The sequence below is a fragment of the Kogia breviceps genome, chromosome 5 (genome assembly GCF_026419965.1).
Source record: "Kogia breviceps isolate mKogBre1 chromosome 5, mKogBre1 haplotype 1, whole genome shotgun sequence".
In the NCBI taxonomy this organism is placed as follows: Eukaryota; Metazoa; Chordata; class Mammalia; order Artiodactyla; family Physeteridae; genus Kogia; species Kogia breviceps.
Window position 1 is genome coordinate 33,807,400 of NC_081314.1, and position 24,860 is coordinate 33,832,259.

Sequence of the window (24,860 nt, forward strand, 5' to 3'; positions counted from 1 at the left end):
TGTGGTGGGGGGGGAACCATACTATAGTTCTGTGATTAGGTCTGTCTTTTAGTGAGCCTGTTTGTCTAAACAGTGAACTTCACAAGTGGTCATCAGTTTTTTTTCTCCCCCCCTTGGATGAGACAGGATGGCTAGAATGGGCTGGAATTAGAGATTTCCCTTCTCCCACATGGAAGGATAGAACTGGCTTGAGTTGGATATTTCTTCCCCCAAGTCAGTTAAGAGTCTGATAATACTCCAACAGGTTATTCTCAGATTAACTAGTTTCTCATGGGGACAGGCTTTGTTAAGAATATGGTAGTCTGGTTTATTTCAAAATGGTTCCTTTTCCTCTTACCTTGCCAGAAGCAGGCAGGGATTTTTCTCTGATATGTACTGTGAGAACCTGATCAAGTTCCTGGATGTAAAACTCACAAAAGTGTGGTGCCCCCCTCCTCCCCCATGGCTGGTTGGTTCCCCTGGAGTTTTTGTTTGTTTGTTTTTTTGTGTGGTACGCGGGCCTCTCACTGCTGTGGCCTCTCCCGATGCGGAGCACAGGCTCCGGACGCGCAGGCTCAGCGGCCATGGCTCACGGGCCCAGCCGCTCTGCGGCATGTGGGATCTTCCCAGACCGGGGCACGAACCCGTGTCCCCTACATCGGCAGGCAGATTCTCAACCACTGCGCCACCAGGGAAGCCCATCCTCTAGAGTTTTTAACTCAGATTTGTCCATACCTAACTTCCAGCAATTTGTCAATTACAGTTTCCTACAACAGCACTGGTTTCCTCAGGTTTCTGCTCTTACATGTTGCAGTTTACTGTATCCACCTGGCTTGTCTCTCCAATTTGGGGGACAACAGATTGCCCTGTGACCTCACTTCTTTTTCAGATCTAAGAACAACTGTTGATTTTTCAGTTTATTTAGCTTTTCATTTGTCAGGATGGAGTGGCGGGCGACTTCTAAGTTCCTTATATGCAGAACCAGAAGTCATCTTTGCTTGCACAGGTACTGTTTAAACTATTCAACAAAGTATCTGTTAAATGTCTTTCATGGGCATATATCCCTTAAAGCTGAGTTAATTTCATTAACTTTTTCTCTTGATGTTTGTTGGGGAGCATTTGTCTGATACTAGCTAATAGCTTGTAACAACCTCTCCCCTTTCTCCCCTTTCTTCACCTTTCCTCTTTGTGACATGTGACTTCATTCTGCTTCCCAATTTAGTATTTGGAACATGATTGTTATATAAAACCAATTAGGTGAGTAAAGACTTTAAGGATTGCGCCCTTGGTGTGGTAACCACAGATTCTCAGCCTTGAAGGTTCAAATATTGGTTTTATCAGTTCATTCTAGGGTGATTGGGTGTTTGGGGTACTAACTTAATACTAACCAAGTTCAAACTCCTACGACTAATTTTAAAACAGTGTACATTAATGTACTCTCAGAAATATTAGTATGATAATGTTCAGCTAGTGACCTGTGACTAGCTTATGTCCTGGCTAGTAGATTCCCTTAGAAGAGTTGGGTGTCCTTTAAGAGTAATTGTCAAGCTATGATAGTAAAAGAAAAACACATTGACCTGTTACTCCTATATTATTTCTGAAAAAAATTGCATGAATTAGTCTTTTAAAAAGTATATCTTCCTCCTAGATAATGTTGGAGAAAAATTGATCCTCATTTTGCATGACTTCATGCAGACTTCCCTATGTATCATTAATATTTTCCAAGATTGCATTCATTTGGCAACAATTATCTTTAGATGTTGCTTGAATGATTTTTGTTGTGGTAAAATATGCATGATAAAAATTTTACAGTTTTAACCATTTTAAGTGTGCAGTTTTATGGCATTAGGTGTATTCACATTGTTGTACAAACATGATGTCCATCTTCAGAACTTTTTTATCTTGCCCAACTGAAACCCTATCCGCTAAACAATAACTCCCTATTTCCCCACTCCACCACCCACCTGTGGCAAATACCATCCTACTTTCTGTCTCTGAATTTGACTACTCTAGGAACCTCACTCATATAAGAGAAATTATATGATACTGTCCTTTTATGACTGGCTTTTTTCACTTAGCGTGTCATCAAGATTCATCCATCTTGTAAACATGTCAAAATTTTCTTCCTTTTTAAGGCAGAATAATATTCCATTTTATGTATATACAACATTTTGCTTATTCTTTTATCCTTTGATGGACTCCTAGGTCTCTTCCACCTTTTGGCTGTTGTGAATAATGCTGCTGTGAACGTTGTACAAATATCTTTCACATCTTTTGGACATATATCTGGAAGTGGAATTGTTGGATCATATGGAAATTCTGTGTTTAGCATTTTTGAAGAATTTCTATACTGTTTTCCACAATGGCTGCACTATTTTACATTCCCACCATCAGTGCACAAGGGTTTCAGTTTCTCCATATCCTGGGAACTCTTGTTTTCTGTTTTGATAATAGCTATTCTAATGGGTGTGAAGTGGTATCTCATTGTGGTATTGATTTGCATTTTCCTATTAATTAGTGATGTTGAGCATCGTTTCATGTGTTTCTTGGCCGTGTGTGTGTGTGTGTGTGTGTGTGTGTGTGTGTGTGTGTGTGTGTGTGTGTGTGTTTTGTTTTGTTTTGTTTTTTTGGCCATGCTGCACGGCTTGTGAGATCTTAGTTCCCTGACCAGGGATCGAACCTGGGCCCCAGCAGTTAAAGTGCCAAGTCTTAACCACTGGACAACCAGGGAATTCCCAGCCATTTATCTTTGGAGAAATGTTTATTAAAGTCCTTTGTCCATTTTTTTGTTTTGTTTTTTTTGTTGTTGTTTTGTTTTGTTTTGTTTGTTTGTTTGTTTTGTTTTTTTTTTTTTTTTTTGGTGGTACGCGGGCCTTCCACCACTGTGGCCTCTCTCGTTGCGGAGCACAGGCTCCAGACGCACAGGCTCAGCGGCCATGGCTCACGGGCCCAGCTGCCCCGCAGCATGTGGGATCTTCCCGGACTGGGGCACGAACCCGTGTCCCCTGCATCGGCAGGCGGATTCTCAACCACTGCGCCACCAGGGAAGCCCCCTTTGTCCATTTTTTTAATTAGATAGTTTGGGTTTTTGTGTTGGTAAGTTGTAGGAGTCTTGTGTATATTCTGGATATCAATCCTTATCATATGCTTATTGGTCTTTAAGAATGAGTTCAATATTTTGAGTATTTATATAGATCATCTCATAAGTTGGATTTACTTTGGGAATATAGCCATCTTTTTATTTTTATTTTTTTGGTTGATTAGTTTATACCATATTTATTTATTTTTGAATTTTATTTTATTTTTTTATAGAGCAGGTTCTTATTAGTTATCCATTTTATACATATTAGTGTATATATGTCAGTCCCAATCTCCCAAGTCATTATACCACCATGACCCCCTGCACCACTTTCCCTCCTTGTTGTCCATACGTTTGTTCTCTGCATCTGTGTTTCTATTTCTGCCCTGCAAACCAGTTCATCTGTACCATTTTTCTAGGCTCCACTATACGATATTTGTTTTTCTCTTTCTGACTTACTTCACTCTGTATGACAGTCTCTAGATCTATCCACGTCTCTACAAATGACCCAATTTCGTCCCTTTTTATGGCTGAGTAATATTCCATTGTATATATGTACAACATCTTTATCCATTCATCTGTCAGTGGGCATTTAGGTTGCTTCCATGACCTGGCTATTGTAAATAGTGCTGCAATGAACATTGGGGCACATGTGTCTTTTTTTAAAAAAATATATCTTTATTGGAGTACAATTGCTTGACAATGGTGTGTTAGTTTCTGCTTTATAACAGCTATACATATACATATATCCCCATATCTCTTCCCACTTCCGTCTCCCTCCCTCCCACCCTCCCTATCCCACCCGTCTAGGTGGTCACAAAGCACTGAGCTGATCTCCCTATGCTATACAGCTGCTTCCCACTAGCTATCGGTTTCACGTTGGTAGTGTATATATGTACATGCCACTCTCACTTTGTCCCAGCTTACCCTTTCCCCTCCCCGTGTTCTCAAGTCCATTCTCTAGTAGGTCTGCATCTTTATTCCCATCCTGCCCCTAGGTTCTATCTACCTCACTACAAATAACTCAATTTCATTTCATTTTATGGCTGAGTTATGTTCCACTGTATATATGTGCCACATCTTCTTTATCCATTCATCTGCTGATAGACACGTAGGTTACTTCCTTGTCCTAGCTATTGTAAATAGTGCTTCAATGAACATTGTGGTACGTGTCTCATTTTGAATTATGGTTTTCTCAGGGTATATGCCCAGTAGTGGCAGTGCTGGGTCATATGGTAGTTCTATTTTTAGTTTTTTAAGGAACCTCCATACTGTTCTCCTAGTGGCTGTATCAGTTCACATTCTCACCAACAGTGCAAGAAGGTTCCCTTTTCTCCACACCCTCTCCAGCATTTGTTGTTTGTAGATTTTCTGATGGTGCCCATTCTAACTGGTGTGAGGTGATACCTCATTGTAGTTTTGATTTGCATTTCTCTAATAATTAGTGATGTTGAGCAGCTTTTCATGTTCTTCTTGGCCATCTGTATGGCCATCTTTATATATGATCTCTATATTAAATTTCTGTTTGGGCTTAATCACTGTGTACGCTTTCCTTTCTGCCCCAATCTATTTTTATCCCCTTTCTTACCTTCCTCCTTGTGTTAGTTGAACTGCAACTCTTCCAAGAATACGTGGTCTTCATCTTCTTTGCTGCCATGGTCTGCTGGGTACTCTCTTCTATACACATATACAGTTGAAAATAAAAAATGGCCTCAGCTTTTATTTTGGCTGTTGTTGGCTTTTAGACCATCCATTTATTCTTTTTTAAAAGATTTATCATTTACTTTATTTATTCTTGGCTGCTTTGGGTCTTAGTTGCGGCATGCAGGATCTTTCATTGCGGCGCACAGGCTCTTCACTGTGGCATATGGGCTTCTCTCTAGCTGCAGCACACGGGTTCCAGAACACGTGAGCCCTGTAGTTTGCGGCACATGTGCTCTCTTGTTGAGGTGTGTGAGCTCAGTAGTTGTGGCACGGGCTTCGTTCCCCTGCAGTATGTGGGATCTTAGTTCCCTTACCAAGGATCGAACCCACCTACCCTGCATGTAAGGTGGATTCTAGCCACTGCACCACCAGGGAAGTCCCATAGACCAGGGGTCCCCAACCCCCGGGCCGTGAACCGGTAATGGTCCGTGACCTGTTAGGAACCGAGCCGCACAGCAGGAGGTGAGTGGTGGGCAAGCAAGCGAAGCTTCATCTGCTGCTCCCCGTCTTTCCCCATGGCTCTCATTACCTCCTGAACCCATCTCCCCCAAACCGTGGAAAAATGGTCTTCCATGAAACTGGTCCTCGGAGCCAAAATGGTTGGGGACCACTGCTATAGACCATCCATATATCCTTGTCTGTGTACGATTTTATCATCTGAAGTCAGTGCTCATCTGTCTGATAAAATTCATTATATCGTATTATAATACTGCTGATACTCATTTTCCCAGCAAACCAGTTTCTACCTTCACAGATAACTTTGATACCTTGTTCTTGATGCCAGTTGTCCAGTTTCTGCCATTTTTCTCCCTGAAGTTTGATCCAGATCCATTGAACTCAACCATTGAATTACTTGGCTCTAAAAACCTTTGCTTCCCCTACACATCACTTCCAAACAACCTCTAACTTGGATATTATGATCACAAGCCCCTGTTCAGCATCTGGGATGTTGAACAAGGCTCTTCCCCTCTCTAACAACCATATCCTTTCAATTTTAATAGGGCATCAAATCCACCACTTCCATGCAAGCTCTTTTTTTTTTTTTGCGGTACGCGGGTACGCGGGCCTCTCGCGTTGCGGAGCACAGGCTCCGGACGCACAGGCCCAGCGGCCATGGCTCACGGGCCCAGCTGCTCCGCGGCATGTGGGATCTTCCCGGACCGGGGCACGAACCTGCGTCCCGTGCATCAGCAGGCGGACTCTCAACCACTGCGCCACCAGGGAAGCCCCCATGCAAGCTTTATGTAACGGAGAATGTAGTCATGGAAAAAAAAATTATATATATATATATATATATATATATATATATATATATATATATATATATATACATATGTGTGTGTGTGTGTATGTATGTATGTGGGGGGGGTTGGGGGTGTGTTTTGGTTTTGTTTTTTTTTTTTTTTTTTTTTTTTTTTTTACTTTTTGGCAATTAAGAGGTCATTTTATTAGTATTTTATATTTAGTTGCTTCTTAATACTTAACCAAGCCATCAGTGCCTTTTCACTTATACATTAGGTTATTTCTTATTATTAAATACAAAAATACTTTGAACTTAAAGGTGTGTTCTCCCTACGCTCCTGCTCCCATATCATCGTTTAGAGATTCCATGAGATATTAGGTTAACAAATAGAGTTTTCATGGTTTTGCCACATGTTGGCAAAATTATTTCAAAAGAGTTATACAGTATCTCCAGCAGAGCATGAGTTTTTGCTACACTCTTTTATTTTCATTTTTTAATTTTGCTAAGTTAAGGGATAATACTTAACTATTTTTGCTGTGAGGATGATTTCATTGATTACTAGCGGTGTTGATTTTTTTTCTGTGTTACATGCCTTTTGTGGATTTTCTTACACATTTATCTTTGATGCTTTTGGAGTTATCTTAAGATTTATATGCGCTTTCTACATATTAAAAATTAATCTCATAACATCCACTATGGAAATTTTTCTAAATGGGTTTGTCCCTGTGTTTTGAGTGTATGATACATATTTTACAAACCTGAAGTCTTTAATTTTTATATAATCAAACCTGATAGTCGTATAGGATTTTTGGTCACTTCTAGTAAAGTAATTCTTTCCTATCAAATTTTGATAAAATAATAAGTTGAGGGTTGGAGTGATATTGGTTCCTTGGTTTTTCCTTTTTTGCCCTTCTGTTTAGTTCATGTAGAATCATTTTAGGTGTTAGTTTAAACTTTTTTTTATGAGTTGTTAACCTTTGGTTAATGCTGTTGATTTTGGATGTTCTTTCCCTTGCCCAGTGTATTGCAGTGTCTCCTCCTTGCTTACTGTTTATCAAGGTCTTACACATTATAGGCCTTTGGTATTTGCAGGTTTAACATTTACAGTTTCACCAACTCTCAGCTGACCCCAAGGTCTGTCATTCAGTAATTTGTAGTTTTGCTGAGACTGAAGTGTTACTTGTTGCCAAGCTTGCAAATAGGAACTGATCGTGGAAGCCCAAAGAGGGAGCCTATTAGACAGGCCAGCACCTGCATCTCAACGCAGCTTTGTTTTTCTTTACTTGTCGTCGCGTACACAGTAACTCTCGAAGTGATAAAAGCTGTTTCTTTGTGAAATATGGGCCCGAAAAGAAAACCAACTGCTAGTGCTGGTGATGGAAGTGAAGAGAAAATGAAGAGGTCTAAGAAAGTGATGGTTCTTAGCCAGAAAATAGACATTTTGGATAAATTAAAGTGGTTTTGCAGAATCAGGTAAGTTGGTGGTGTTAATGTTGCTACAGTCTTTATGTAGTAGTTTATATTTTGAGTGCTATAATTTATTTTTACAACTTTGTAAATGACTAGTAATGTACTTTTAGAAGCACTGAGGATTTGAAGATGTCAGCTGTACTTCACTGACTTTTATGGGGGAAGTTAAATACTTTGGTAGTATTTGAAAACTTGAGAACTTTGGGAAATCTTGATGGTCTTTGTGGTATATAATGTTTATACTGGGTTATCCTATTCCCATAATATTTCTGCCCTTCTGGCACTATAGCACTTTTAAGTAGTTCTAATGTATTTTTGATTGTACCCTAAAACTCATTCCACTGGCCTCTAATATTGGTCTTTTTTCTCCTCCCCCGCAATTATGCTCTTTTTATCATATCACGTTAACAGTATGGTGTTACCCAGGTAAAAAGATCTTGTTGGTACTTTGAGATTGTGTTTGTTACATAATGAGTAGAGAGAGGGCTTTTGAAATACCTATTTTTTCCCGTCTGGGAACTGTATCTAGTCAAAATAGCCCCCAAATAGTTGTACATATCTTTCATGGACTTAAGCAAACTTTTTGGACATTTATATGACCTGAGATTTATTTTAGATATTGAATATGGACAAGAATAACTAATTTCTCAAGGAACTTCCCAGTCTAGGAGAAGATAATGTAAACCAGTGATTATAAAGTGTGAAACATGTTCTTGCATAGGGAACTCTGGGAGCACAAAGGTAGGACCTGCTTAAAAGGGTGTGATGAAGGATGGCTTCTGAGAGGAGTTGAGTGAATTGATTGTTCTTGTTCTTTGTTAATTTGATAGGGATCCAGTCTCCTCCCAGCATAACACCGAAATCTGGTCACTGCCTGTGTATTGTAAGGCTGTTCCTTTCATCTGTTACAGCCAATTTAAAGAATTTACTATCTGCTTTATTTTAGCTGACGCCTTTGGATTTTCATTTCAGTCTTCTTGCCTCTTCCAAATAATGTCTTTCCAATAATTTATTACTTTAATTATTATAAGGATACCTGAAGTGATATTACATAATCGTGATGGTGGACATTCTCTTCTGGTTTCTAGGTTTAGAGAGATTGCCTAAGAGCTTTGTGCAAAATGCAGGTTTCAGGCTTAACGATGGAATAGACATTTGATACTTTTTAAAAAAGTTTATTTATTTATTATTTTTGGCTGTGTTGGGTCTTCGTTGCTGCACGTGGGCTTTCTCTAGTTGCGGCGAGTGGGGGCTACTCTTCGTTGCAATGCTCAGGCTTCTCATTGCGGTGGCTTCTTTTGCTGTGGAGCACGGGCTCTAGGCGGGCGGGCTTCAGTTCTTGTGGCTCGCGGGCTCCAGAGCGCAGGCGCAGTAGTTGTGGTGCATGGACTTAGTTGCTCCGCGGCATGTGGGATCTTCCCAGACCAGGACTAGAACCCGTGTATCAGCATTGGCAGGCGGATTCTTAACCACTGTGCCACCAGGGAAGCCCAACACTTGATAAATTTTAAGGAAGAATTCTGTCTGTATATTAGGAATATTGACTCAAATGCCCTTTTGTAATTTATTTAAATAATGCATGATTTTTCTTTTTTAGCCTACTGGTGTAATAGCTTTATATTTCTGAAAGAAGTGGTCATGGGCTGTTATTCTTTTAATATATTGGTTGGAATTTCTTTTCCTGTATCTTGTCACTTTCGTATGTGCCTTTATAAAAAAGAATTGGTAGCCTTTTGTGACATCTTTAACTGGTTTGAGAATCAGATTATATTTCCTTTAAGGCAACATAATTAATAGTTCTTTCCCTAAGCCTAGAATTGACTTACAGAAGTGTAAATGAATCTTTTTGCTACCAGTGTACTTTGTGGTTATGGAACAGAGAAAACAAAGTTTGAATGCAAATTATAATCCAGTTTTTTTCAAGTTGCATCAAACTGTACTTGAGAAAGGGATTATATTTTGTGATCCATTCCTTACCTTTTATCCCCTTTTGTTAAAAAAGGAGTTCTGTCTTAGGGCTTAATTTTAAGTGTTTAAAAATACTGATTATGCATGAGAACTTTTCGTGACTGGGAAAAAGTGACATAGTACTTTCTTGGTATCCTTTATCATAAATACAGGATTTTAAAAAATGGATATTTTTGCTAATTTTGGATGGGAAAAGAAGTTTGAATTGGAGTATATTTTAAATATGACTAGCCAATTGTGAGAATTCACAGACCCCTTAATAGAATTAACTCAAAATAAAGAAATTTCCAATCATGATGGTTGCAAAATTGAGAAGATTATAGTTTGTGGATACCAAAGCCAGTACAGCAGTCAGTTGACCTAATAAAAATAGCACAGAAAATAAATGTTATGTCTAATATAAAAGAGATGTAAATCAAATTAGACTTGGTTTATTCAGCACATTGGTATAAACTAGTAAATCTCTTAAGATTGACATCACTCGTAAACTGCCACAATTTACAGGATTGGATCATAATTCTCTTGCATGGGAGGACAGAGTTTTTGAAAACTTTATAACTTAATTCTATGCCAGTTTCAGAGGCGTTGAATACACCTTGAGCTGAAAGAAAAAGGAAGGAGCTTACCAACTAATATTGAGTGATAGAGCAGCAGGGTTTAACTACCAAAGTTAATGAAGGAAAGGAACTGTAAGGTGTGCTTACTGTTGGCCAGCATGCTGGGGAAAATGGCTGTGTGTAGGTCTTTGGTGCAGCTAACAACATCTAAAAACTTACTCTAAGAGTTGTATTTTAAAGTTCAATTCACTTGATTATAATGTACCTCTTATAAATCAATTTCTTATTTTCAGAAGTATCCATGTGGTGTCTTTCCTGATGTTTATTCTTAGAGCCAAGAGAATCATACTTATAATAGACATTTTACTTCATATTGTTCTCAGGAAGCAATTGAGAAGATAAATGATACAGTAATTCTTTGCAAGATATGACAGCAGTCTCTTAATTTTAAAAGGAGGAATATCATTATAAAATGCTACTTTCTTATTAAGATTAAAATCTCAGAAAAGAACATATGGAAAAAGTACAAATCACAAAATCCATAAGGCAAGGAGTGAAAGCTAGGAGTTAATGTTGAATCTCTGTTAAACAAATTAAGTGTAGGTTGAGGTAGTAACGATTACAAAAATTATTGTCGATGTTTTGATGGGATAATATTAAAAAAAATATTGATTTAATGGTAATGGACTGGGACTAAATTCCCAGATTATGCCAGTTAAACCCAGGAGAATGGAACAAGAGGTATGCTATTGTCAGTATAGATGGTAGTTATAGGTATGCTGATCTACCTTCCCCCCATTTTTTCAAGAATATCAATATATATATTTCTTAAGTCATGTTACAATTTAAAGTTTTTAAATACACAATTTGTAAAACAATTTAAGAACTTTAAAAAACTTATTTAATATTACAACACACTTTTTAAGAATGTAGGAACAGTTTCAAGCTGTGATTTTACTATGAAGGTTTTATATATAAGCATATATTTATCTAGCTTTGAAGTATAGATCTTACAGGTATTTAAAGCCACTATTAACTGTGGGTATGCAGTATATCAGGTTTCTAGGTGTTTTCTGTAGTATTAAAATATTAGTAGGAAAATGATAAACTTATTGCAGACATTTTCTTCTTTCAGCTGCTTTTCTAACCCAAACAGTGTGTCTTGATGACACAACAGTAAAGTTTGAAATATGGGACACAGCTGGTCAAGAACGATACCATAGCCTAGCACCAATGTACTACAGAGGAGCACAAGCAGCCATAGTTGTATATGATGTCACAAACGAGGTAAGTAGAAATGCATTCTACAAAGAAACTTGTTTGAATATCCATTTTTGGTATTCAGAATATCAATTATAGAGAAGATTTTTTTTCTTAATCTTTTTTTGTTAGCCAAGCATGACATTTCTGCCGAAGCTTTTATGAAATAGAGAAGCTGATTTTAAAAAATAAGATGCAATTGTCTCAGCTACTACAGTAGTGCTAAGAATTGCTTTCCAGGAGTCACACTAGACAGTCTTTAAAGCCTCGCCTCACAGACACACTCCCTAGCCATTCTTTGAGCCTGTGCCGAATAGCTGTTTCTTTGTTTCCCAGGAGTCCTTTGCCAGAGCCAAAAACTGGGTTAAAGAGCTTCAGAGGCAGGCCAGCCCTAACATTGTTATAGCTTTGTCAGGAAACAAGGCTGACCTCGCAAATAAAAGAGCTGTCGATTTCCAGGTATGTTGAATTTAACTTTCACTTGGAGGCACATATTTTTCTTCTGTACCCACACTTGAATTACAGTTACAATTTTAAAACGATGCAAATGATAGAAAATTTTTAGACAGATGTGTACTATGTAATAAAATCTCATGATAAACCTGAATTTTTAAATATCTTTATTTAATTGTAATATATAAGTTGATTCAAAGATTTTGTTGACCTAAACAATTACAAAAGAAGTAATTGTTCACAAACAGTGTGGAAATATATAAAGCAAAAGGTGATTGCCTCCTACCCTAATCCCTCCAACCCCACGTATACTTTAGTATCGTTCCTAACTTTTTTATCTACCTGTATATATCACCACACATATACGTACCCACATACACACATACATATATGTGGTGATTCTTAAAAGGGCCTTCAAAAATAAAAGCTTAGGACTTCCCTGGTGGCGCAGTGGTTGAGAGTCCTCCTGCCAATGCAGGGGACACGGGTTCGTGCCCCAGTCCGGGAAGATCCCACGTGCCGCGGAGCGGCTGGGCCCGTGAGCCATGGCCGCTGAGCCTGCACGTCCGGAGCCTGCGCTCCGCAACAGGAGAGGCCATAGCAGTGAGAGGCCCGCATACCTCAAAAAAAAAAAATTAATTAATTAAATAAAATAAAAGCTTAAAAAAATCCATTGTGTATGTTATCTAATATAGCTAATTAAGAGTGTTCCCAGGGCTTCCCTGGTGGTGCAGTGGTTGAGAACCAACCCACCTGCTGATGCAGGGGACACGGGTTCATGCCCCGGTCCGGGAAGATCCCACATGCCGCGGAGCAGCTGGGCCTGTGAGCCAGGGCCACTGAGCCAGTGCTTCCGGAGCCTGTGCTCCCCAACGGGAGGACCACAACAGTGAGAAGCCCGCGTATCGAAAAAAAAAACAAAACAACAACAACAAAAAGAGTGTTCCCAGCTGTAAAATAAAGGACAATCATTTAAAATAAAGCAATGTCTCTAGTTAGACATTTTAAAACTTCCCCTCCTCTTGCTCTTCAGCTTCTCTACCAGAGAAGTTTGGTTTTGGCCATTATATGTATAATATCAGTGATGTGTTAATGTTCTTTTTTGATGATGGAGTACACGTACTGGGAGAAAGGGCACTAATATTTCTTGCACCATTAGGTAGTAAACTGAGCATCTGCACATGTGGTTTCATTTAATTCTGGTGACAGCCATGTGAGGTATAGTATCTATTACTCTTTCTAAGATAGTTACCTCCTCAGCATGGAGAGGCAGATAGCACACTTATATTATAGTCACAAGTGGCCCTGTTACATAACATTTCAAAGGAACCTCATTTTTTTTCTTTATCGAATTGGAATGATAATTGGTTGTTCTTCACAACAGCTGTGAGGATCAAAGGCAATAATACACGTAAATTGTAAAGCATGACAACGTAAAGTAGTAATAGAATTTTCAGAGGATTCATGACATATTCAAAATTAAAATGTTGCTTGTAGAAGTCATTCAGAATTAAATACAAGGGTACCATTTAGTGGTTGAAGCCAGTGTTAAACATTTGGTTTCCCTTTACCTTCCTTGTAAATAACAAGCATAGGTAAAATTGCCATAAAGATCAAAGAGAGTTTTTATATTTAGGATTGTCGTCCCTCTCTCTGAAACTTGTCATCTGAAAGTAGATTTGTGATAAGTAGTAGATAATGTGAGACCAGATAAAGTAGGATGGGATAGTGTAAGAAGTTAAGGCAAAAGGCAAATTATAAACTATGCAGTACTCTTACCTTTGTTTTACTTTTAACTATAAATAATTGCTTATTATACAGTTGTTGGTTGTAAGTGATAAGTTGGAGTAGTAATAAGGAAGCCTCTTTTTTTCTATAACAAAAATAAGGCAGGTATAGTAATAGTGTGTGCAAAGGATATATCTCAATTTTTGTTCTGTAAACAGGAAGCACAGTCCTATGCAGATGACAACAGTTTATTATTTATGGAGACATCAGCTAAAACTTCAATGAATGTAAATGAAATATTCATGGCAATAGGTAAGATTAACTTTTTTGCAAACAGTAAAAATATAGGTAGAACAAGTTACACTGGGGGCGTATTTGGTTTGACTGTCTTTTTTTTAATTCGTGGAATTTTGTTTTGTTTTTAATGATTATACTACTATCCTAGATTTCTTCCAGAAGCATTACTTTGTTAGGCATATTGTGAAATTTCAAAAATTATTACCCATTAGGTTGCAGTGCTTTCAGTTTAGTTAAGTTTCTTCTAGGTGAGTTGAAAGCCTGAACTTGGAGCTGATAGTTCAAGCAGATTTTCTAAAGATTTCACTGAAAATTTTAGATAAATACATGTTTTTCTATTAGATTATAGTTTTTATATAAAAGGAGGATAAACTCAGTAATGTTTTTCAGTGCAACATGTAGACATGATGAGATTTGTTTCCTACTGATCAATAACTATTTTCATCTCTCCTTTGCTCTGAACACTATTTTTGTTTATTTTTCAAGTTCTATTTAAATCATTGATTACTGACAACTATAATAGACAAGTACATTGTACATACAGATTTAACCAATTGTTTTAATGCAAATATTGTAATGGAGAAAGTTTCAAAGCACTGAGGCACAGAGAGAACAAGGGAAAGCAAAACAATGTCCAGGCTTTCTATTGCCTCGATGGTCATTTGATCCTACACTGTGCTCTTACCTTTCCTCTAAGTACTTTTAACTAATAATGATTGCTGTTGCACAGTTGTTGATTATAGGTAATGAAGTTGAAGCCTCCTTTTTTCTATAACAATTAAAATATTTTTATTGACCCTAGCCACTTCCTAGTAATTTTCAGGTGCAGATCCCATGGGAGGGGTTTACTGTGGTGGCTCCACAGTCTGCTGCGTCCACAATGTCTGTGTGCGAAGCGCTCATCTCATCCCACAACATCTTTTATTATACAGCAGTGATTATTAACTGGGGTGTCCACATCCTTGGTCCTAAATAAGTATTATTTTATACTGAAGTCATACAGATGAACCAGTTAACAGCTGATTCAGAGGCTAAAGAAAACCCAGTAAGAGCTGCAGGTACTGTCATATTATCTTTCACTAGGTGAGAGAGTTTAGTGGTGGCTTCATTTAGGGAAAAACTTGCCTGTGTACTGTGTAAAATATTTTCCTGAGAAACTCAGGCTTGCATTTTATTAGGGAAATACTAGCATAGTTGTGAAGGATTATGAGACAATATATAGTTGGATTTTTTTAAAATAAATGGGACAGTTCACACCCACAACCATATCTGAAGTTAGGAAACAGGGAGATAATAGGGCCCTCAAATCAGGCTGAACTTTTAAACCTTTTTGATTCTATTAAGACTCCACCGGATGGGCTTTATTTAATTTGTACCTTTTATTTAGACTTGCTAATAAGGTTATTTCTTTCAGTCAGAAAGTAGCCTACATATTAGAGCTTTCATTTACTTTTCTAAAATTAGAATTCTTTCCTTGAAAGAAACTCCAAGTGTAAATTGAGTAGTAACCTCTTCATTAGTAACTTAAATAAATCACACAGTGAACTCATATTTGTACTTTTGATGGGTTCCCAAGTAGAGTACACTTGTTTAGTGGGGGAGTCTACAATAAATTTATCATCTGCTTTTAATTTGATAAGGTCTTCAGTGGCTTTTTTCATTGCACATCTTCCTTAACTTGATTCAGGATTTTTAGCTTCTCACAGTCCTAATCAATTCAGGGTCAGGTTGGTATGCTGCAATTATCTATATACAAAGCAGACAGTACCAGCTTCGCTTTGGGTAGCACTCACTAAGATAGGAGACAGGAGACTACTTCTTTTGAGACCCCCTGAAGATATGTTGTAGTTCATCTTCACACAATAAAAATTAACCAATACAAGTTAAAGGTTCCTCATTCCAGTTTATTTCTTTCAGCCTCCTAATTTCACTCAGATCTAATTACAAAAAGCCTTTGCAGAAGTATGCCAAAGGGAGAAATGATCACTTAGTCCAAAACCTAATTTGGTATTAATTATAATAAAGTTTGTAACGTTAGCCTACTCTTTGTCCTGGTGGGGCTTTGTTTGTAAATACATTGACTAGAAATTTACCATTTTATTACCATTTACACTACCATCCCTAGAGCCATTCCTAGAGAAGTGGCCCAAGGGAATGCTTTTCTTCCTAAACCTCAGTGCTCCTGGCTCCCAGATCCATTGCCCAGCCCAGCATCTAGGATTCTAAAGGTCATTAATGCTATCGTGGAATATTACAACAAAGAAACTGTAAAAGATCCAGAACACAACTAGGCATTTAGATTTTGAAGTAGATCTTGTTCAACTTTTGTGTAACCTCACGGCGAAGGTAAAGCTAGAGTCTTACCTCAGTGATGTATCCCCAAGGCTGATAAAAACCAGTGTGTCTAGCCACCCTTACAGTCGGTGCTCTTAGAGATATTTAATGTTTAATGAATCCCAACACATCAAGGATCTTTGGGATCCAAGCAAACTACATCTAGCTGGTACGTTTTCTCATCAGTGGGAGCCATACTCCAGAGAATAGCTGTTAAGCTCCATAGAACTTAGCAGAGCTAAAGCCATAACTGCCAGTTGTGGGGCTTTCTCCAAATGTGTGGCAAGCCATGCTTATCTGGCTCAAGATTGGAAAGTGTTTTTTTGAGATAGTGCCTTCAGGATCAAGTCCATGTATATCAGGCAGAGCTACTGATGAATCAGATTAGGATTCTTAATCAGCCACAAGAGGAAAACGATAGATGTTTGAAGGGTAACGTCTATAAGTGAAGAAAATAGGAGGTACAGTCTGTCGTGATGTGGGGTAATAATTTGCACAGTAGAGGACAAGTTCTCCTGGGGTGATGGTATTTGTTTATATCCTGACTTGTTCCAGAAAGTTTGTGGCAGTCCAGAGAACATAGATGGGTTGGAGCTGAGCTTCTTTATTATAAACATAATGGCTGGCCATTATATTTAGGAACTTACTTAGATTTTCTTTAAAGTACAACTTTTCTGGTATTGTTAAGTGAATTTATATAAAAAATACAGCTATTCTAATTGTGTTTATTTGATAATTTATCTCTCAGCTAAAAAGTTGCCGAAGAATGAACCACAGAATCCAGGAGCGAATTCTGCCAGAGGAAGAGGAGTAGACCTTACTGAACCCACGCAGCCAACCAGGAGTCAGTGCTGTAGTAACTAAACCTCCAGTTTAAACTAACTGGAATGTTCTTCTGCTTCCTAATTGTTAATAACAGTGGAATTGGAGCATTTAACCAGCCCAGTATGACTTCCAAAAAGAAGAGACTTACGATAGTCAAGTTTCTAATACAGAATTATTTTAAGTGTTTTGAACTTAATTTTTAATAACATGCATGTGACCCTCTGACTTATGTTTCAGCAGTGAAAGGGGAAAATGAGAGCTGTGTGTACACTTATTTCCTTGGAATGTTAGTGGGACTCATTTCTCTTCACCAGGGATATAAACAGATGACTCTGAACCCACAGTTTACCAGCCAGTTCTGTGAAAAAGATTTGGAACTTACTCATTTGGGCTTTTCAAAAAACATTCTTTCTTTGGAAGGAGGTTCTAAAGATATTTATGCTTAGCTATGATATTCAGGCCACCTGTAATTTCTCTTAGTATCCTTATTTAAAGTACACATTCCACATTTTAACAAATTAGCCACAAGGAAACAGTCCCACATCTTCAGGGGGGAAAATGAACATCAGTGGCGTCTAAATTATAGCTAGTCCTGTTATTTTTTTAATGGGGTAAAAAAAAATCATAGGTAACCCTGTCTTATTAGGAATATGAAAACTGATAAAATGTATCTTAAAGAATAGTGTTCCCTTCAAACATGTAAGTTCTTCAACAAAAATTAAACAAACCAGGTGTCTGTGATTTCTGTTTAATCACTGCTGGCCATTACATAGCTTTTGTTGTTTGGGAGTAGGGAGGGGGGCTTTTGTGCCCTTTGGACATAGAAATAGTCAGTGCACTAACAATTATGTACATTCAAACTTGATTATTTCAAATTCGATCTTCAGCTGTACTGTAAATAGGGTACTGCATTGTAGTCTCCATATATGTTTATTACTTTTCTGTAATATTTAAGAGTTGCTTAAAAGTATACAAAATGTACAGTTACTAAAACAGCTAATTTTTTCCTTCTCTCCCCCTTTGAAAGGAAGGGGCTTGAATCGTTCCTACCTGGCTAGAACCATAATACAATGTACCAGTAATTTGTAACATAAGTATTGGATATGTTAGTAACAATCTTGCAGCCTTGTTTTCCAAAGTTCATTTTATTTTGATCAGTTCAGTATATTGCACTAATTGTTTTAGGTATTTTCATTATATGAAATCTACCATGTGTCAGAGATGATTTAATCTATTTAAATGTTGAACTGCTAGCAGAACTTGTACATTTACAGTAATTCAAAATTAGTAAGGAAAACAGTTCACCAGTGTTTAGTTTTATATTGAGGTGCTCAGGTTGGAATAAAGTGGTATAAAAAGCAGGTACTGGTTTTTCTCTTTTTTGGCATGAAACAGTGAACATATGGTACTGTATAACCCACAATCTGCTTTTATATTTCCTTTACTACATTCTTAAAAATGATTTGTTTGGTGTTGATGTTATCCTAGCATCTGGTTCACTGAAGAATTGTCTTCATGTTTTTGCTCTCTGGAGATACTTGCTTCCATTGAAAAGTGTGACCATGACTGTAATGTTGTCTCTGGAGCCAGCCGCCAAAGCAGCACTTACAAGTTCACGGCTGATATACTCAGCAGCACCTCCATAGAAACTCTTAGTGCATGATCCTTTCTCTTTTTCACTTGAGTCTTTTGGCACACCATCTACACTGGTTGGTCCATCAGTTTCTTTCTCACTGCAAGGATCATGCTTAGTCATTTTTGGTGGAAATGTTCCTATATTTTTAAGGTTACGAATAGAATATTTTGAATCTGACAAATTTTCTTTTGAATTTATAGTTGAAACACGTTCTTCAGATTTGCGCTGAAACACTATGTGGATGTTAGTTTCTGGTTTAGATGTGTTTCGTTCATCGATTGGGAAAAGCAGAGACCCTTTGGATGGTGACAATTTGTTTCCTGTGATAGAACACTGTTCTTCTTTATATACTTGAAAAGCTGTCATTGTCAGTGCAGTGACTTCCTTTGTATCCAGAACTTCCCAGAGTCCATTAGTAGCTAAGATAAGGAATTGACACAAGTCATCTATAGGCACAGAAATAGTTTGAGGTGCTGGAATAATGAATTTTTTCAGTTTGAGATTTCCATGAAATCCAAGTCCTCGTGTGGTTTTTATTTGCCCTTCTAGGAGCCCGTATGGTTCATGTGAACTAATTATTGCTCCATTCTGAAGTACTCTTCTTCTTTCATCTGTGTTTCGTGTAGTGTGTTCTTTGGTTAGGCAGAAGCCTTTCCCATTTCTGCATAAGACTGCTTGCACATTACCTAAAAGATTATTTTTAAAAATTGATCCTTGAGATTTATAACCGTTTATATCAAAGCATGCTGTTAACTTCATAAATAGAAATCAGGCTGCTTAAAAATATTTTTTAAATATATGTAACATTGATATCATTATTAGAAAATTTACAGTAATTCAAATTTCAAACAGGCTAATTCCATTTTTAAGCAATTTAGTGTTTATAATTCTGAATTTAGTATTAAAATAACTGAAACTATAGATAATGAAAAATAAGTAATTTTTTATGAAGCAGCTTCTGATTGTTACATATTTGTAGAATCAAGAATTGAACTTTTTTATAACTATATTCCATAGAGAAGACATTTTAAAAATGTTTTAATAAATGCCTTTTTAATTAAAAATACAAACTTTGATTTTTTTCTAAGAGTGCAGTTTGGTAAATTTTTAACTGGTCAAAGTTAAAACCTGAATATATTATAGGTATGGGTGATTAAAAAATTAGAAAGCCACTGTTAATGTCCATCTTATTAGGTTTGTTATGTGTGTTAAAAAGAAATTAAGTCAGCCCCGTGAAGAAAAATACATGTTATTAATGTATTAAATGGATAATAGCTAACCAACATTAAATCCTTTGATGGAAAACTGAGGTATTAAAAATCTGATTGTAGTTTGTTCATGGTTCAGATGAACCTGTGATGTGTGCTTTATTAAAATCTTAAAATCTGAACATAATGCTCTGAACAGATTGAAGGATGGTTGTAGTACCAAAATTTTCTTTGGTATACAAAAAAAGACTCAGAATCCTTTAGTTAGGAAAAATTTACTTTCCTAAGTTTTTAGGAACATAATTGTATATTTATAATACCTATGAGAGTTAATATTGCTGGAATCATAGGCAAAATTGACGTTAGAATATTCTGATTTCAAACATGGCACCGTACCTGAATCAGAATTTAGTTGTTGCAGGCCTTCATTTCTAATCCCCTAACGTTATAGGTAAAGGGATTTGGTTTCAGAAGGTAAGGTTCACACACCTAATATGTTGGACAGAGCCTGAGCTGGTGAAGCATTAGTGTCAGGCATAGATTGAGCCTATTGGCTCCTTTACATAATGGTAATTGTTAATATCTGAGCTGTTGGATGGGACCAAAAGATGATTGTGTGGAAAATATTTTGGAAACCTTATAGTTGTATAAATGATAGTCCTCAAAGCTGAATGACCTCTTTTATTTGTGGCTTGGTTATTAATATTTTCTATTAACTTTTTTGCTGGTCATTCTGTTTACACTCTGCAGAAGAGAAATCAGTAAAATAATTCTTGACTTCTGCTGAGTTTTAAATTATTATTGTACCAGCAAAGCAGCATGGGTTGGTATTGAACATGCCAACTGGATAGACTGAATTGTTCTCTTAGGAAAACATATGGTTCAATTCCTCTTTTAAATTAGAAAATTTGTGTACCTACACATATAAATAGTGCGACCATAGCTCTGGAAACACAGGGGCTCAAAATAGTCAATCCACTGACTTCTAAATGTTTTATTTGCATGTGGCAAGCCAAAACTCACTCAGCAAAAAGAAAAAGCATTGTGTTTCTTCTGTGTGATTTGAAAAGCATTTAATATGATTATGTAGTTACAGTGGAAGGGTAATACATTGGTATTTTGGTTTTAGTTGCCTCTGCAGAGAGCTTGGTAAACATATGTACTACTCTTTGCCTTTTTTTTATTGCTGTGCTACAGAGTAGGAAATGCCATTTTCATTGATTTATTATTGTGAACATCCCTTAAGCTCAGCACAATAAAATTTTCTAGAAAATGAGGACAGTAAGTAATGGCTACAGGTTTTGCCCTGCCATTGACTTGCTATCTGACTTTGAGTTATTTTATTACTTGGACAGTTTATTCATCCTGATAAATGGTGCTTTCTGACTAACATTCTTAACCTGTGTGAATTTGCATGAAGGAAGAAGAAAGTGAGGGAGAAGTACCCAGTGTTTATCCACTATTCGTGCGTAGCTCAGGAAATAGAGGATAATAAGAGGCCCTGGAAGAGTATCAATGGAATTGACATGGCGAAAAAGTGGATATGCAGAGTTAATAGTTCTATTTCCTGAACCTCGGGTTGCATGTGCTGTTAGCTACAATCGGAATTGTTGAAAGTGGTTGTCTACATTAAGCTGAAAGCTAGAATAGAATAATGAACAAAGAGCTTCAAGGAAAATGGGAAATTGGAGGGAGACTTTAAAATAACACTATATATCCGTGTGTCTTGGAGAACTGAAGGAAGAGAGAGGAGAGCAAGACATGACAGTTTGAGAGATAGATTGGCTTTAAAGAAGGGTTCCTGTAATATCTGTTTGGAGGAAATGAGAATAAGCAGTGAACTGTGATGAAGACCTTTACACAAAAACATAATGAATCTGAGCATAAATAAGTATTCAAATTCCTAGACATAGTTACCAGTTTTCAGTAGTTGGAGAGATGGTGCTGTTCAGAACAATGCTATCAAACAAAAGTGGAACCTGAAACTAACAACATTGTAAATCAACTGTACTCCAATTAAAAAAAAAAAAAAAACTTACTGGAAGAGCAACATGCTTAAGGACATTAATATGAACTAAAATGAACTGCTTTGAGATATTTAAGCCTTTTTAAGATGACACATATGGGAGCATCCCTGGTGGCCCAGTGGTTAAGAATCCGCCTGCCAATGTAGGGGACACGGGTTCGGGCCCTGCGCCAGGAAGATCCCACATGCTGTGGAGCAACTAAGCCTGTGCACCACAACTACTGAGCCTGCTCTAGAGCCCACGAGCCACACTACTGAAGCCTGTGTGCCTGGAGCCCGTGCTCCACAACAAGAGAAGCCACCGCAATGAGAAGCCCATGCACTGCAACGAGTAGCACCCACTCGCCGCAACTAGAGAAAGCACGTGAGCAGCAACAAAGACCCAACTCAGCAATAAAATAAATTAATAATAAATAAAATAGATGACATGTATAGTCAGGCAAAGTGTTCCTTATGCAGAAGGCAATGACATAACTGCCTTCTGCAATTGCTGGGTTGTCTGTAGTTTGTGAAAAGGAGGAGTGTCCCTGTCAACTTCAGAATGACCTCTAGAATCCCAAATGGAATTCTAGATCTGAATGGGCAAGATTTTTTTTTTTTTTTTTTCAGATGAGGCCATGAGGTAATTTACTGTTGAAAATAACGGAAGTTTTAGGAAAGGACTGGAGGAAAGAGTAAGAGAAATGTTATATGGTAGTGAGAAAAGGAAACATCCCTAGGATGCATGAGTGCCCTGGATAAAAAGATGGCTTGGCTTAGAAGCAGCAGCATGGGGAAGAGGAAAGACTTGGGAGCTTGATACTTGGGACTTCAATCCCAGTTTTGTCTGTGTGACTTTCATTAAGTCACTTTATTTCCATGAGTAACAATTTACCACCTGCAATATTTTTTGCCGAGTTTATATTTAAGAAGGTAATTTAGTAAGTAGACAGTTGACAAAGGTTATTTTCCTTTGTGTTCCATGAAGGGGGAAAGCAGGTGAAGAGAGTCTATCCAAGAGATTGAGATGAAACTATGAATGTTTCATTTCAGACCCATTTAAAAAAACTTATAAGAAAATCCTTACAAAGAGTTATAGGCTTAATAAGGGAGTAGGGAGCAGGAACTTAGAACTTGGGAAATGAGGAAACAGTTATTGGAGAAAGAAAAAAGAGCAGTTGAAAAGCAGCATAAACAAACTAAGGAAATTTAAACCCTAGTGAAGTATCCCTAAAATGGAAGCATAGTAGAAATACCTGTAGATGAGGTTAGGAAAACAACTTATATCCAGTTTTTTCAGGATTCTAATTTTGGCAAAAGATGCTGAAATTGTATGCATGGGTGCCATGTTTTGACTCTTCCTACTGGTGATTAGCATGAGAGCCTTATTGATGTGGAGCTAGTTTTCACTGTATGTTCAAAAGATTCCTTTGATTTTTTTGTAAGATGTGTGAGCATGAAACTCAAGTTCACCATTTTCCAACTGGAGCCTAACAGTACTTCACACATCAGTATCAACTGTCAAATATTTGTTGATTATATTCTCAGAATCCAGTTTGTATATATGTGAGTTCACATATATACAAACCAACATACCCCAAAAAAGGGAGATGGGGAAGGAAAAGTCTATAAATGGTCTGTTATTTAAGAATGTGTGTATATATATATATATATATTTTTTTTTTTTTTTCACTGCTTAAGGTGATTCTGGAGTTGAATTAGGTTTTAGGGGAAAAAGATGGGGCTGGAAGTAGTTTTAAAAGCAACTTATTTAACCACTAAGGACAATCACATCTAGATAGGAAAATCACAACAAATTAAAAGATCTGCAAACACAGCATCAGTTGTGAATGAGGAAGGTGAAGACACATAAAAATGGACACCTTAGAAAAAGGAAGCTGCTGGTGTTCATTTGAAGTAATGAGACTTTAAAGGACATGGGTTCTGGCTCACTAATGATATAACCATATATAATAAGGCTTTGGTGAGCCTCAAGCTTCTATTAAAATGGGATTACTCTTACCTCACAGGTTGTGAGGATTAGATAAAGGAGTCATTGGTAACCTTGAGAAGAAGAGACAAGAAAGGGGGCTTGAGGAACAAAGAATTGTGAGTAATAGGGAAGTAGTGGGTAAAGTCATGCTTGGCCTCTGGATCTAGAGTGAGCTCACAGGACAGAGAAAAAGGACACTAGGAAAAGACGATAGTTTCTGGGCCCTCATTAAAAGAAAGTAATAACACATATGTAAAATGTAGACATAAAGATACTGGAATAGCAGATACACTAAAACACTCAAATATTACAAAGGAGCAGTAAGGTGCCAGTGTGGGTCTTGGATTGATTCCCACTGAGAATAGGAGAATATCCTGGATAATGTATATACTTTTAAGTCATATACATTGATGAGCTAGTAAGAAAGTAAAGAATTCTCCTGTCAAAAGAATAATGGCTGAATCCCAGAGTATGCCAAGAGCAAAAGCCAGTTTTTACCTGAGAGCATTTATTGAGCTGAATAAATGAGCTTAGACTTTTCACAGGGTTATGGAACAGGAAACAAAATCTAGGGCTTGTTCAAGGTGGGGAAAACTAGTGGTTCTCCCCAACAAAGCTAGGAGCCCAAAGAACCACACCCTCACTGAAACACTGAACCAAAAATAAATATATGCCTCTCACCCACCAGACAGACTGCCAGAATAATGGACTATTTCAAACTGATGCTGAACAGTGGAGGAAAGAAACATGGCCTTGCAAACACCTTGATTTTGGTCAACTAGCGTCCAGAACTGTGAGAATGGATTTTCATTGTTTTAAGCTGCCAAGTTTCGGCTAATTTGTTATGGCAGTCCTAAGAAACTAAAACAGCAAGCATGCAAATATGTAGGGAAATACTACCCATAATAAAATGAAAAATCAATTGAAACCAACCCAGAACTGATGCAGATGTTGGAATTAGTAGGCAAGAACTCTCAATGTTACAAGTGCATTGCCTGTGTTCAAAAAGTTAAATACAGACATGGAAGATAATTTTAAAAATCAAACTTCTGAAGATGAAAAATACAAAATTTTAAATGAACAGTACACTGGATGTGATTAACAGCAGATTCAATATTGCA

At 37.3% G+C, this 24,860-nt stretch overlaps 2 protein-coding genes across 3 annotated transcripts in view; one reads left to right on the forward strand and one right to left on the reverse strand.

Annotated features, from left to right (window-relative positions):
- Positions 1-18,258, forward strand: part of RAB5A (RAB5A, member RAS oncogene family) — a 32,110-nt gene extending 13,852 nt beyond the window's left edge. Inside the window, exons 3-6 of one of the 2 annotated variants that reach the window (XM_059064165.2) lie at positions 11,136-11,287; positions 11,597-11,719; positions 13,660-13,753; positions 16,821-18,258. In XM_059064165.2, coding sequence (XP_058920148.1) covers positions 11,136-11,287; positions 11,597-11,719; positions 13,660-13,753; positions 16,821-16,936 — 485 coding nt within the window. In that variant the 3' untranslated portion in view covers positions 16,937-18,258. The remainder of the gene's footprint in view (positions 1-11,135; positions 11,288-11,596; positions 11,720-13,659; positions 13,754-16,820) is intronic. The other variant, XM_059064166.2, reaches the window with a different exon arrangement.
- Positions 18,259-18,410: 152 nt separating this feature from the next.
- Positions 18,411-24,860, reverse strand: part of PP2D1 (protein phosphatase 2C like domain containing 1) — a 39,452-nt gene continuing 33,002 nt past the window's right edge. Inside the window, 1 exon segment of the mRNA XM_067033488.1 lies at positions 18,411-19,219. Coding sequence (XP_066889589.1) covers positions 18,411-19,219 — 809 coding nt within the window.